We start from the raw sequence: 15,000 nt of genomic DNA on the forward strand, positions 1-15,000 counted from the left end.
CTCTGTGTCAGTGAGACTCCACCTCCCCCCTCCAGGTTTTATATGTAACAGACCCAGAGGGAGAGAGATAGAGGGAGAGTTCCCCATCACTTCAGAACGCAACGTGTGTTCAACGTGTGTGTTTAATGCGTTTGTGTGACGTGTTCTCTCTTGTCTCCTGTCTCTGTTTAACGTGTAATGTGTGTGTGTGTAAGATGTGTGTGTAATGTGTGTGTGTGTGTGTGTAAGATGTGTGTGTGTGTGTAAGATGTGTGTGTAATTTGTGTGTGTGTGTGTGTGTGTGTAAGATGTGTGTGTAACGTGTGTTCTCTCTCCCTGTGTGCAGGACTCTGCTGCAGCAGCTTCAGAAGCTGCAGTCTCTGGTCACAGGCAAGGTTCCCCGCTCCTGCAAGATGGCCTCCACACAGACGGGCACCTGCCTCATGGTACGGCACGCACAAACTGTACACACACACACACACACACGCTCGTGTGCAAACACACATGCATGCGCACATGCTCTGTCTCTCTCTCACCCACCCACCCACACACACACACACACACACACACACACACACACAAAACCCACACAGGGCTAGGGCTATGACTAGTGTTCAGTGAGTACGGTTTAGTATGTAGGATTGAGGGTTTAGTGCATAGGGTTTAGTGTGTAGGGTGAAGGGTTCAGTGTGTAAGGTGTAGGGTGTAGTGTACAGGGTGTGTTAGCAGGGCCGCAGTGATCCTGTGCTGTGTGCTGATGGTGTGGTTCCTCTCCTGGTCAGGTGGTGGCGCTGTGTTTTTTCCTAGTGCTGGGTTCCCTGGCGCCCTGTCTGCCTGAACTGTCCTCTCTGTCCCACACCGTCAAGTCCTCCTCCTCCTCCTCCTCTTCCTCCTCCTCCTCGCCCCTCCCCTCGGCTGAGCTCTACACCACCAGCCAGGGTAGGTTACCCCCCATAACTACCCTGGTACTCCTCATAACTTCCCCCATAACTACCCTGTTACTCAACTCCACCCCATAACTACCCTGTTACTCGTCATAACTATACAATTACCCTGTTACCCCCATAACTACCCCAACTACCCTGTTAACTCCCATAACTACCGTTACCATAACTTCTCCCACCACCACCGCTACCACACCTTTCAACCTACCTCCACCTTCCCCATCCTCCTTGTACAGCCCTCCCAAACCCTGGTACCCCACCCCGGCAACCCCCTCTCCTCAGCCCCAGCACCCCATCACTCCCACAACCCCCCCCCCCCAGGCCTCCGCGCGTGTCAACGTTAGCCCCCTCCCATCATCAGCCCCCCTGAGACTAACCTCTCACCAGCACCCACCGGTACAGCGCCAGCTCTGTACGTACAGCAGGAGAGATCAGGGAGGGACAGTCACACCTGCGCATCTCTCAAACGAGGACGAATGTAGACAGACAGACAATGATCTGTGGACTTCCGCAGCCTGTTTGTCTGTCTGCCCTTCTATGATGAATGACAGTCCCTCTAACCATCCATCTCTCTCTCTCTCTGTTTCTGGATGTGTGTGTGTGTGTGTGTGTGTGTGTGTGTGTGTGTGTGTGTGTGTGTGTTTGGCATGTGCAGTCCGTTCCCGCAGCCTGCTCTTCTATGACGAGAGCTCCCAGATGGAGGACGGTGCCCGGAGCGTCCTGAAGATGGAGGCGGACGGCTGGGAGGGGCCAGAGCAGAGCCACGCCCCCCACCACACCCATGACCACGCCCAGCAGCCCCAGACCCGCCGGTACCGGGACCCAGCCCCGCCCGAGCCCCCGACCCCGCCCCAGGCCCACCCCGCTCCCCGGGACTACAACAGAACCAGCGGCCGGTTCCACCAAGAGGAGCCGCGGTACCACAAGAGGTGAGCTCACCAATCACGATGATGAGGAAGTTATGATGAAGATGATGATGATGATGATGATGAGGAAGTTATGATGAAGATGATGATGAGGATGATGATGAAGACGACACGTGGAGCAGATATACTCCTCCTCAGACCAGAAGAATCTGTACAGTAGCTCTTAGTGGCACAAACACATCCTGTAACTTAGTAGTGTAGAGCTGGATACGGGAAACCATGTCCTGAAATAAACAGGACTGAATGATGATTGTAGAGTAGGACTGTCCTGGTTTGCTGTCTGTTTTCTGACCGACTGTTTCTCTCTCCCCCAGAGAACCGAACCCGGACGGGGCGGAGTCCTTCTAACCCTTCAGAGGCGGAGCAGCCTCCCCTGACCCCTGACCCTTTACCAGCGAGGGGGCGCGGTGGCTCCGTGGCGCCCTCCGGTGGTCCGTCCCGAACTCTGCCGTACCCTCCGACCGTCCCTACCGTCCTCGACCTCCAGCCCTCCAGCCGACCTGACCTACAGCCCAGCGGACCCTCGCTCCTGTCCTTCCACCAGCCATCCCTCCAGCCACACCTCCATCCATCCCTCCATCCATCCCTCCATCCATCCCTCCATCCATCCCTCCATCCAGACCTCCATCCATCCCTCCATCTAGCACTGCCGCCCCACACCTGCAGCCATCCTGCTCTTCTAGACCTCCATCCAGACGTCCGACCATCTTTCTCTTCTAGACCTCCATCCAGACCTCCATCCAGACTTCCGACCATCCTGTTCTTCTAGACCTCCATCCAGACTTATGACCATCCTGTTCTTCTAGACCTCCATCCAGACCTCCATCCACCCTGCTCCTCCTCCAGCCCATCCAGACCTCCAGCCCTCAAATCGTACCAGGCCTTCGTCTCTCCAGCCATCCAGCCCTCCAACTCCCCAGCCCTCCAGGTTCACCAGCTCAACCAAGCCAAGCCAAGCCCACCAGGACTTCCATAACTCTTGCCCTGCAGTACGCCCCCCCCCCCCCCCCTTGCTGAACTCCTCAACATCCAAACAAGAGAGAGAAATGTGAAGAGAGGACAGAGAGACACTTAGCATCGTAAAGCCCCACACCAAGACTGCAGTGTTATGAGGGAGTAAGGGAGATTTGAGTGTGATGAATAGTCGGAGCCTTTGTGAACTGAAGCACTGTGTGTGTGTGTGTGTGTGTGTCTGTGTCTGTGTGTGTGTGTGTGTGTGTGTGTGTGTGTGTCTGTCTGTGTGTGTGTGTGTGTGTGTGTGTGTGTGTGTGCGCATTGTCAAATGGGTGAGTGTGGGCGCTCTGTCTGTGAACTGCTCAGATTCCTCCACAGCTCAGCTCACTCAAGGACTAAAATACCAGCGAGCGGAGAGAAGGAGAGGCTGTTGTGGGTGAAGAGTGATAGGCAGACATAACAAGTCAAGTGAGATGGAGAAGGAGGGATGGAGGGAGGGAGGGGAAAAAGTGAAATAGGTAAAGTTTGATTGTGGTTATAAAACATAGAACCCTTCACTGTTCTTCTCTGCTCTCTCCCACTTCAAACTCTGTCCAGAATCCCAGAATAGAAACTATAATAGATTGTTACATAAACTCCAAAGATACTCTTTATGTCCCAATACTACGAACTGGCACTCTATCAGTTAATATAGGTCCACACCTCTAGTCTCTGCTGGCCTGGCCAAACACACACACAAACACACACACACACACACACACACCACACCACATGCATGCACACATGCACACACACACACACACACACACACATACACCACACCATACACACACACACACACACACACACACACACACAGATGCACACACACACACCTCACACACATGTGTGCGCACACACACATGACACACGCACACACAGGCCCGCGTGCGCACACACACACGCACACATACACTCAGGCGCACACACACACACACACACACACACACACACACACACACACACACACACACACACACGCACACACAATGGCTCAGCTTGCCTTAGTATTGCACTTTTTTAGATGAGATCGCAAGCTTGGGTCAAAGTGCCTTGAAACCTTCCTGTTCAGTATCTGTTCTTATATCAATCAAGGCTTTGTGGTTCAGTTTATCACCCATGCTCTAAACCCATACAGCTCTGTCTATAGAATCTAAATCATAAATAATATATATCCTTGGCATCAAAAAGAGCATATTTATTTTATGCAACAAAAAAAGAAAGATATTTGTGAGCGTTTGTTTTTTAATGCTTCTGGATTATGATGTAATGTTTACATGATCTTGTTGTTTTAACTGTTAAACAGTTCCTCTGTTTTTGTATTTATTTCTGTATCAAGAAAAGTTTTGTATATATTGAACAGGGACAATCAATGTAAATACATGTATAAGCGTGCAGGACTCACAGGGACCCCCAGTCTGTCTGTCTGCCTCAGTCTAATCTATCTCAGTCTCAGACCCGACGATAGATCAACAACAGCCTTCTCTTAACATGATGCCCTCATTATAACACCCATTCAACATTGTATAGATGTATGCTAAACATGCTAACAAGCAAATGTGCCATAGTCTAGTTGCCAAATCTTCTGTCCTGGCTGTAGGTTGCAGCAGCAACAGGGCGTACAAACTTCAATGCAGGAAACAATTCTCTAGCCTTGTGCTCTGTCTGGTCTCTCCTCCTCTTCACTCTTCTCTTCCTCTGGCTGGGGAGAGCTAGGCTAGCTAGGCTAGCAGACCGGGCTAGCTAGCTCTGCTCAGGAGGAGACTCACAAACATATCTGATTCACAGACATGCCTTACTAATACACAGGTCTATTCATCACGCTTCGCACCTCAAATGAACAGAATTATTTAAAAAAAAAAGAAGAGAGATTGTATTAATATATCGATTTAATTACCATGTTCAGTAGTCAAATCTCCTATGGTTATGCAGATGACCTGGCAGGTAGAGCAGAGTCACCTGTGTTTATGATGTTGGTCCTGTCACCACCCACTCTCGTTAGTTCTGGTCTGGTCTGGTCTGGTCCAGTCTAGTCCAGTCCAGTCCAGCATCTCATCCAAACATTCCATTTTATGTGTTGTCGTTTTTACATTCTACAGTGCCCTTTTGTACATAACCATGACAACGTGAATACTAGTGCTGTAAATAGGGGGATGTATTTTTGTATTCTAGATGTATTTTGGTATAAATGTATTTCACCCTGCTGCCCTGTGTGTCTGGGGCTGGCCAAGGGAGAGCATGTATCCCTGGGTCAGCCTCCTGCTGTACTGACTCTCTATAATCTCTTACTAGTCTAGTCTCGTAGTTTAGAATCAAGCAAAGTATAAAAAACTGCATCAGCAAAAACACCGCCTCTCTCTGATTACTTTGTCTCTTCGAGTTTGTTTCAAGGTATAATGTATTCTGTGTGTTGATCATAATACAGTAGCCTATATCAAATTCACAATCAACAGGGAATTACTAGCGCCAGTTCTCAGTATCGCCACTAGAGGTCCCACTTGGTCTGCTTTTATAGACTATACTCCAACTGACTGACGTCCAGGAAGATATTTGATTCACACGTTTGAGATCAATTAGAATGATCAGATACTGACCGTTATCATCCAATGTTATACCATCCTATAATAAACCATGCAACATATTACATTAGGCAATAATCAACATAATTAAAGTGCATACTACATGCAGTACTACTAGATGCATAAAACGCTACAGACATGTCACTGGGGACTTCTGAGCTACATGTCCTGACCTCAGTGTGCCTCCAGACAATGGACCACCTGGCCTCCCAGCAGGTCCGACGTCACCCAGCCCTGCTGTGCTCTGCCCAGGCAGCAGGGTTAGACAGGCAGTCCCCAGCCAGCCTGACACACACTAACCCACATTACTGCTATGGAATATCTGCCGGTCCAGCACACACACACATGCGCATGCACGCACACACACCATGATCTGCTGCTATCTGTGTCAACCCCTGCCGCTCTCACAACCAACCTAATGTTCTTTCACTGACAATGACATACACATACATGTACAGGTGTGTACACACACACACACACACACACACACACACACAAGCCATGCTACTAGCATGTGTTCAACTCTGTGTCTAGAGGCAACTGTCAACCTTAAGAAGATCAGACAAGATGACCTTTGGAGTAGAAGTGTTTTTATGTTGTTGCAGAGCAGCTGCTGTGCTCTGCTGTGTGCGTACTGAACAGATGCACTCATCCTGCCTGGGAAAGTTAGTGAGGTTCTACCTCACTGCTAAATGTACTGATAACCTCACTGCCTACCTCACTGCTAATCTCAGAGATAACCTCATGGCTAAATAACCTCACTGCCTACCTCACTGCTAATCTCAGAGAGAACATGCTGAATGATAAACCATCTGAATGATATCTTCCACCTCTTTCTCCATTTTGCTGGGATCTCCAAACCACCTGTTTAATCCATCATCATCATCATCATCCTACAGGTGATCCTGCCATTACCATGGCAATTCCTCCATATGAGGCTGGATTATCCCCAGTTGTAACAATTAAATCGAATTCAATGAACCTTTCACGCAATACAGAACATTGACAGCAAGAATGATTTAATTTAATTTAATCACACACACACACACGCACGCACGCACGCACACACACACACACACACACACACACACACACACACACACACACACACACACACACACACACACACTAATAGACCAGCAGTGCAACTACTGTAGAACGCTGCATGCACAAACAGTGGCATACTATATCGTTAGCCTGTGTTGGTTGTATGGTGGCTTGCATGGGTAAATAAAACATGGTATTGCTGGTATGTCCTGTTGGTTTTAGGACAGTGTTGCTAGTGTGTATTATTAATCATTTTGACCATTTATTATAAATGATATTGTGTCTACTCTGTGTGACTGCCACGCCCACTTGTATGCTGATGATACTGTTGTGTATTGTGTAGCTGTTTCTGTCCAGCACGCCATTGCAAAGCTTCAGCTTTCTTTTAATTTAATCCAGGAGATTCTTTTTAATCTTAAATGAGTTCTTAATGATAATAAAACCAATTGTATGATTTTTTCGTGAGCTAGAAATATTAATTATGCAGATATGCAAATCTCTACCGCTGGCGGTTCTAGGATAGAGAGAGTTACTGAATACAAGCAGGCTACCTGGGTGTGTGGCTCGATGAGAAACGTACTTTTAAATCCCATGTTGATAACCTTGCCTCCAAGCTGCGCCAGAAATTTGGTTTCTTGTACAGAAACAGGTCCAGCTTCCCCTGAAGCTGTAGGAAAAGGGTTCTGTAGGCGGTGTTCCTATCAGTCTTAGATTATGGTGATGATGTGTATAGGAATGCCGCAGCCTCAACCTTAAAGCCTCTGGATTCAGTCTACCACTCTGCAATAAGATTTATTACAGTTTCAATTACAATTACATCATTTTTATTACTAAATATGACACTCATCACTGTGCACGTTACAGTATGACATGGTAGGATGGCCTTCTTTCACTGAGAGACGAAACTATCACTGGTATTTATTTATTTTTAAAACCCTCACTGGAAAACACCCTTCTTACCTCTCACAGATTTGATCATGGAACTATGGGACCTATTGAACACGATCAAGTGAACTGCTTTTACTCAAGGTTCACCGGGCTTACACTGACATTGGAAAATCTTTTTCTTTTAATGCCCCTCACTCCTGGAATGCCTTCCAATGCTTTTTAAAACTGGACTCAATGCCATCATTTTTAAAGTTCAAGTCCATGATTATGCACCATTGTACATCTGTCTGTAATTGTTTTAGTATATCTTAACTTAAAAAAATATATCTATATTATTATTATTTTTTACTATTTTTATATTGAGTTTATCCATTTAGTTACTGTTTTTATATACCTTACTGTGTGTCTGTCCTTTTGTTGTTTCTGTTGCTGTTTATGTATTGTTCGCTTATCGTCACTGTAAATGAGGGTAACCTCAGTGCCTCTTGAGCATAAAAAAAGGTTTGAAATCAGATATTGTATCCCTGCAGGTAGTTTGGTTTGTTCGGGGCCCTTGATTCTTCTTCTGCTGTAAACTAGCGTTGAAACTCTGGATGTGTGGACAGGTACAGTAGAGTGTACTGTCCATGTGCTGTGCCTGTTTTGTGGAAGGCAACTGGTCTGTTAAAGAAACTATTTATAGATGTGTCCAAATGCTCATCTAACTCACCTCATCCACAACCAATGTGTAGCACTGCTCTGGGTGATGCTTGGCTGCGATAGAAATGTATGACACATCCGTTACATATAATAGAGGGAGGAAGGGACTGAACATCCACAGCACTCTTTATTCTGGTGCTGGTGGGCGGGGTCACAGGTCACATGAGTTCACACATACAGTAAGGCCCTGAGGGAGGACATTGATTGTCCCAGTTCTGACCAGTCATCGCCATAGTATTGAACAGTATGACCAAGGTCATGGATTGGATTGTGTGTGTGTGTGTTGCTCTGCTCTGATTTGCTGATAATAGTCCCTACTAGGGGACACGACAGGTTATATCAGGAAGTGTCTGTTTCAACAAGTTAGGCAATAGTAACCATGGAGATGTCTTAAAACCTGTTCCACTTGTTTTTGCCCTCCCAAAGAAGGCCAGATAGGAAGTTTGCCTTTCATCTTTGTGTTGACAGTAGGCATATAGGCGACACAAAGTTAATAATCAATCTGCCTTTAACATAGCGAGTGCCAGTGTCTAATGGTGGAGAAACAGAGAAGAACGCAGTGATTATCTCAGGTTCCCTAGAACCTATGGACTTAAACAGTGGGGCATTAAGAACCATTCAAGCAGCTTTGAAAGCTTTAATACCTACTTTCACTTCCATGAACAAACAATGAGGTGTGCGGAAGAGGGAGCGTCGTCAACGACAGCCCCGAGATCACAGCCCGGCAGGAGGAGCGCGGGGGAGTGAAGGAGGTTACGAGCGGAGACGGGAGCGAGCGGCACAGACAGCTGCACAATTTCCTTCTTCCCTCGACTGACAACACGGGCGGCATGCTTTCTACTATGCTGCCTATGACAGTCGTTGAGTAGGCTATCAGTTTACCGACATTTGTATTGCGCCGAATTATAGTTTTACTCCAACTTTCCAGTGTTGGAAAGCAGTCGTGAACTACTTTTCCGCCGTTGACATTGCACGGCCGTGCTAGGGATGGCTGAGGCACCGGACAGTACCGGGGACAGTACCGGGGACAGCACGACCCGTAACGTCCACAGCTCCACGGACTCGACCACGGTTATCCTGGTGCCGCCAACCTTGGAAGAAGTGGCCGAGGAGGAGGACGTTTTCCTGCCCGAGATAGTATCTTGTCTGGTCCTCAAACCGAAACCTGGAGAATGTCCTGGGAACGGGTCCGGAGGGGTTGCGAGTTTGACGGTGGATGACTGTGAGATGGAGGACGAGTTCCAGCGCCTGACCATCCGGAAACAGGTGTCATACAGGTTGGACCAATAGCCTACACACCACACACACACACACACACACACACACACACACACACACACACACACACACACACACACTGGGCACTGGGCAAGCCCTTAACTTGGTTAAATTGGTGCCGTGCCCCGGATGCCCGGTGGTGTAGAGTGAGTTTAGAATGGTGAGTGTAACTGAGTGACAAAGTGTCCTTGTGAGTCCCAGGTAGTGGTATCGAGTAGGCTGGTTGGTTAAACTCACTCCTCAAAGGAGTGCATACACAAAAAATACACCTCAAAGTGCTTTACAACAAATAAACATACACCAAGTGCTTCACATGAAAATATACATATAGTGAACATCAAAATAGTGAACATAGGAATAGAGTGCCAAGAATTATTGCTCATCCATTTATTGCCAAAAGACATAGCTGCAACATCAGAGTGCCATCCGCATACCTGAAACATACATTGTGCTCTTTAAAGATGTCCCCAAGTGGCAGCATGTATAGTGAGAATAATAATGGACCAAACGAGCTCCCTTGTGCAACCCCAGAGCAGGTGTCATGTTTCTCAGACACATATTCTCCAAGCCTGACATAGACCTTTCTCCCTTTGATGTATGTTCTGAAGCAGTTTCACACGCAGTCAGAAAGACCAATCTATTTTTCAAACCGACTGATTAGGATATCATGGTCAATCGTATTAAATGCTCAGCTGAGGTCTAAGAGGACAAGAATTGAGACCTTATTTGCATCAGTGTTTAATCTGAGGTCACTGATTATTGTCCCCATCCAATGAAACCGGTGTGTGTGTTGGGGGGGGGGGGGCTCTTTAGATTGACCCATTAGCACATAGCCTATGTGTGTGTGTACAGTATGTCCCTTCATGTACCAAAGCTCACCACAATTATTTTTTTCCCATTGCAAAGTACATTTTGCTTTGTACATTAAAAAACTGCTTGGTGTCTCAGTGAGTAAGTGTAGTCTACTCAGGAGTCCATCTACTTTCTAAATCCACAGAGTTCAGAGCTTGAGGTGTTTGATAAATCTTTTGATGCTAGTTCTAAAGGATTCTCATCGGTTAGTGTCGGGGTTAGGTGCATTGTGGGTATAATTATCATTAGTTATATTCACAACACACAGATCAGATGATTCTTATTTATGTAGTTGTTTAGATCAGAAATATAGTATGGCTAGGTCATATTATGTTTCCCAACCGTGACAATTTGAGTCATGGCGTTAGAGGTTGAGTCAGACAGTGAAGAGCAGCTTCATTTAGCTGCAAACGGTTGGGCGTGTAAAAAAGCTCCTGAGTGGACATGATGACATGCGTGAGACACGGGTGAATGAAACACAATATTCATGGGTTGCTGGTTCAATCCCAGCTCCTGGCAGTGTTCCGAAGTGTCCTTGAGCAATACACTGAACCCCAAATTGCCTCAGCAAGAAGGTTCTGGGCCTTTCTGTGTGGAGTGTGCATGTCCTCCCCGTGTTCGCTAGGGTTTTCTCCCAAGAACCCAGTACAAATGTGCAGAAGATGACCAGGACTTGCATTGAGCACTTGGACTTGGTACCTGGGCACCACTGACGAGGCTGCCCACTGCTCCTGGCTGCCCCTGGAGGAGGACAGCTTGGATGGGAAAAATGCAGAGGACAATTTCCACCGGCGACCTGAAGTTGCATGTGGGTGTGTGTGATGTGTCGCTGTCACTGCTGTGTGGTGGATTAAAGACACCTATAGGTATTGGAATGATTATTATTATTATTATTTATTATCATTATTTTTGTTGTCATTACGGGGGTTAGGAACGCGTTGAGCGGGATTTGAACTCCGGTCTCCCGCTTCTCAAGCGGCTGCATTACCAACAACGCCAAGAAGGCTAACCCACTGGCGCTGCTGCCAACAAGCCTTATGAGGTAGGAACGCTACACTACCCCTTTGTTCATCCAGGAGAGCGTGTCCTTATGCTTTCACTCCTCAAGTTACACACGTCCTCACACACGGATGTGATTCGCTGGGGTTGAATGGAGGTGAATGGGTGGCTGTATTTGTCCGGCTCTGTGGCGCCATCCTCGGGTCACCGCCGGCAGGGGGCGGCACTCCGGGCTCTCCCCCCTGCACACCCCAGCCCAAACCCCGTGTCTCTAGCACCCCCACACAGGGAGCTGGCTTCATTCTAAGTTTTGTTTTCATTCGTGGATCTGGCCTGTGATGCGGATCTGCTCCAACATGTAATGGCTTCTAAGGTGGTCCATGATACACCCCTCCGAGTATCATAAAAATCGGTTTGGTAGTCTTTGCGTAATCCTAGTCCAAAAAATTAATGGAGGTGAATGGCCAGTCCGCCTGTGTTTGGGCGGCCTGTGGGCCCCATCCATGCTTCGGATCTGCTCCAAAATGGAAGGGTTTCTAAGTAGGACCATGCTACATCATTATCAAGTTTCATGAAAATTGGTCCAGTAGTTTTTGCGTAATCCTTCTAACAGACAAGCGCACAAACTCACGCACGCACCCACCCTCCCACCCACCCACACCACCCACACACCCCACACCCCCGAAAATATGACTGTGCTGTCGCTGGGGCGGATGTAACATCGACAAGAGAGCCAACCCACTGGCACTGCTGCCAACGGGCCTGATGAGGCAGGAACGCTACAATAGCAAGTCTGTGGGGTTTTGTCACAATGATTGGATTGTGGGCATGTGCTCAGAGGCTTGTGGTCTGACAGAAGAAGTCCATGGGCGAACCTCGCTTGAGAAGTGTAAAAACTAAACACATACATGCCCTGAAAGGGATCATAGTGTACAACCACCAGTTAGAATATTGTTCGCCTACCGATCCAAGAACCCGAGAACCGGCCTCCATAGAGAATCAATGGAGAAATTATGGGCAGTTCTTCACTGTAGAATAGAAAGTTTACTTGCCATGTGTGACAAGTATGGGTACAGGTACATTGGGATTCTTGTAATCGCAGTTCCTCATTCCAGTCCTAGGTTCTCAGCTAGACATTTAAAGGTTCCCAAACTGGCAATTTACTATACTATCCTTCACCTAGCAGTCTGTCAGTATCATCCTCACCTACCTATCCCATTTGATCATGGATGACTATATCTGTGTCCATGATGTAGGCAGTGCAATTAAATAACATTCAAGTATACATAGTGCATAGTGAGTGTTGTCAGGTGTTGTTTCAAGTGTGCAGTAGTGCATTGTTTAATGTTCTTTCTTATATGTTATAGTGACAGTGTTTTTTAATGGTTTGTAAATTATGTTTATAGTTTAATAGATGTGTCAAGATCTATCTATTATTGAGGGTTTTATTGTACCCTACCTCTACTAAATGCACTCTGATATGCCAGGGAGAAAGACAAAGGGAGAGAGAGACCTTGCTGCTCTCTTATCTCTCAGTCACTGTCTGATTATTGTATCCAATTACACATTCAATAACTGCACATCACTCGTCACTATCGCTTCCTCCTGCAACTGTCCCACACTGGCATCATACCCAGGTCACATGACCACCTGTCACAAACACCACTAACATTTACACCATATAAAAGCTTACTCTTTGATGGTGCAAGTGGGCAATATTTATACTGAGGAGCGAGTTTAAGCATTTCAGGCCTGTGCTCTCCGAGTCTCTCTCTGTCTAGTTATTACTAAGTCTAGATTGTTACCATGCTGATGAGTAACTCAATTTACATGTTGGGTAAGATTCAAGATTCCTTTTATTTGTCATATGTAAATTATGGTGTACAGTCACAGTGAAATGTTGCTGCCGGCTCCAAGATTATGCTACAGATAAACTCTAATATTCAATTTCCAAATTTCAAATGTACAAGTTACAAATTTACAAATTACAACAACAAAAAAATAATTACAAATTAACACAAATTACACAATAAGTACCCTTTCTATACAGTATAAGATTAATATAGGATGGGATAGATAAAGGTCTGGATGGATTATGTCGTGCTGTATACAGTATGGATATGAATACATAAATAAATAAATAACCCGGGGCATAAACTCAAAGCTGTTCAGTAAATTCATAAGCTCTTTGGGGTCAATCTTCTTATTTCAGAAATATGAATATTCAGGTCTCCATTCAGGATTAATCTATCCTATAGTGCTACCAAGTGAGATCAGCTCTGGGGATTCCTGTAGAAATAGTGATGATGCATATCTTTATATTATATGATTACATTATATTGTGGCCAATATAATGTAATGATGAGCACTGGATTCTGCTTTGAGCTCAAGGGCAAGAAATTCAAATGATATAAATTCACCTTGCTCAGTGTCATTACACACAAACTACAAAAGATGGGTGCAATCCCTCCCTCTTTCCTGTTTAGTTTGACTGACTGATACTATAGGACAGGGGTTCCCAATAGGTCGATCGAGATCGACCAGTAGATCTCAGATGCTATGCTGGTAGATCTCTGCTGGTAGATCTCTATGCTGGTAGATCTCTATGCTAGTAGATTGCGAGTCATTCAAAAGAAAAGACACAAAAAGTTGACTTGATGACGCGCTTTGAAGTTGCATGTGCGGAAACAAGCAGTCACTCCACCTCTCTTGTTGTCCAAATGAGCAACTTTTTCCTCCTGCGACTTTGTAGATTACAAGTATGACCTTTTGTACTGTAGTTTAACTGAGTATATTAATGATTTAATCATGTGTGTGCTGATGTCATCATTGTTTAGGCTTGTAGGTGCAGCTGTAACAACTCGTTTTATGGGCTACAATCTATTTTTCATACCACGGTGAACTAGTGCTGATAGTAGCCTAGGAAAATCCACCAAAACCCTGAAAATACTCAGGATTATGCAACCCTGGCTGATTCCATTTAGTGCAAGTTGTGCATTGTGCTGTGTGATTGAGTCATTTAAGTGGGCTAAAGACACCGTAGATGGTTTAAAAGTAGCTCACAAGTCAAAAACGTGTGGGCACCCCTGCTATAGGAGGACAAGCCTCTACAAGCCTCTATTGCTACACGAGCTCTCAACTAAAAATATATGTACAATGCAATTTCTTTAAAATTATCAGATCACCAAAAAGGATTTGTTAGCCTGCCAATGAACTGACATGAGAAAGACCTAATTTCAACTGTAGGGATTCTGTAACAGGAAAGGATTATCACTCTCTTCCTGCCTCTTATAAAGTGTACAGCTATTGGATCTGCACTGACAAACATGTTTTGCCACAGTGACCTGACTAATGCCATCAGGGGACCATTATCACTGTATGTTCAGACAAGCTAATACTGTGAAATGATTCACTCAGACGAGCTTATACGACTCACTTCTACGTGATCAGTTGGACTCTTCTCCACCCGTCCTCTTCACCTTTTACCACAGCCTTTTTGTGCTCTCTGACTGGACTCAAAGCTGTGTTCCTTGTGTGTTGTCCTACAGAGAGACTGATTCCTGGTTCTCGAAGAGAACTCAGATTTAGCTGTAGTACAGTAGGCTTGTAGGGCTAGCTCTTCTCAGCTGTGCTACACTATACACAACCTGTAGGCCTCTTCTCAGCTGCAGGCCACTGGTTCTACTATCAGCTCTAATAGCTGCTATTAATAAAGTCATCTCTCTACACCATATCTTTCCTCAGCTATAATACAGTGGGCTTCAAAATTACAGGCAACCCTGACAGGCAATGTACAAACTATATTTTAATAAATTA

The 15,000-nt window shown here is 46.0% G+C and overlaps 2 protein-coding genes across 2 annotated transcripts in view; both read left to right on the top strand.

Annotated features, from left to right (window-relative positions):
* creb3l1 (cAMP responsive element binding protein 3-like 1) overlaps window positions 1-2,197 on the top strand; it is a gene marked incomplete at both ends in the record, with an annotated part of 30,580 nt that extends 28,383 nt beyond the window's left edge. The window contains 4 exons of the mRNA XM_084437318.1: window positions 326-425; window positions 762-918; window positions 1,579-1,852; window positions 2,164-2,197. Coding sequence (XP_084293444.1) covers window positions 326-425; window positions 762-918; window positions 1,579-1,852; window positions 2,164-2,197 — 565 coding nt within the window. The remainder of the gene's footprint in view (window positions 1-325; window positions 426-761; window positions 919-1,578; window positions 1,853-2,163) is intronic.
* A 6,845-nt stretch (window positions 2,198-9,042) lies between these two features.
* dgkza (diacylglycerol kinase, zeta a) overlaps window positions 9,043-15,000 on the top strand; it is a gene marked incomplete at both ends in the record, with an annotated part of 34,127 nt that continues 28,169 nt past the window's right edge. Inside the window, one exon of the mRNA XM_084437319.1 lies at window positions 9,043-9,332. Within this exon, the coding sequence (XP_084293445.1) occupies window positions 9,043-9,332 (290 nt within the window). The remainder of the gene's footprint in view (window positions 9,333-15,000) is intronic.

This window comes from Borostomias antarcticus, assembly GCF_949987555.1.
Source record: "Borostomias antarcticus genome assembly, chromosome: 4".
In the NCBI taxonomy this organism is placed as follows: Eukaryota; Metazoa; Chordata; class Actinopteri; order Stomiiformes; family Stomiidae; genus Borostomias; species Borostomias antarcticus.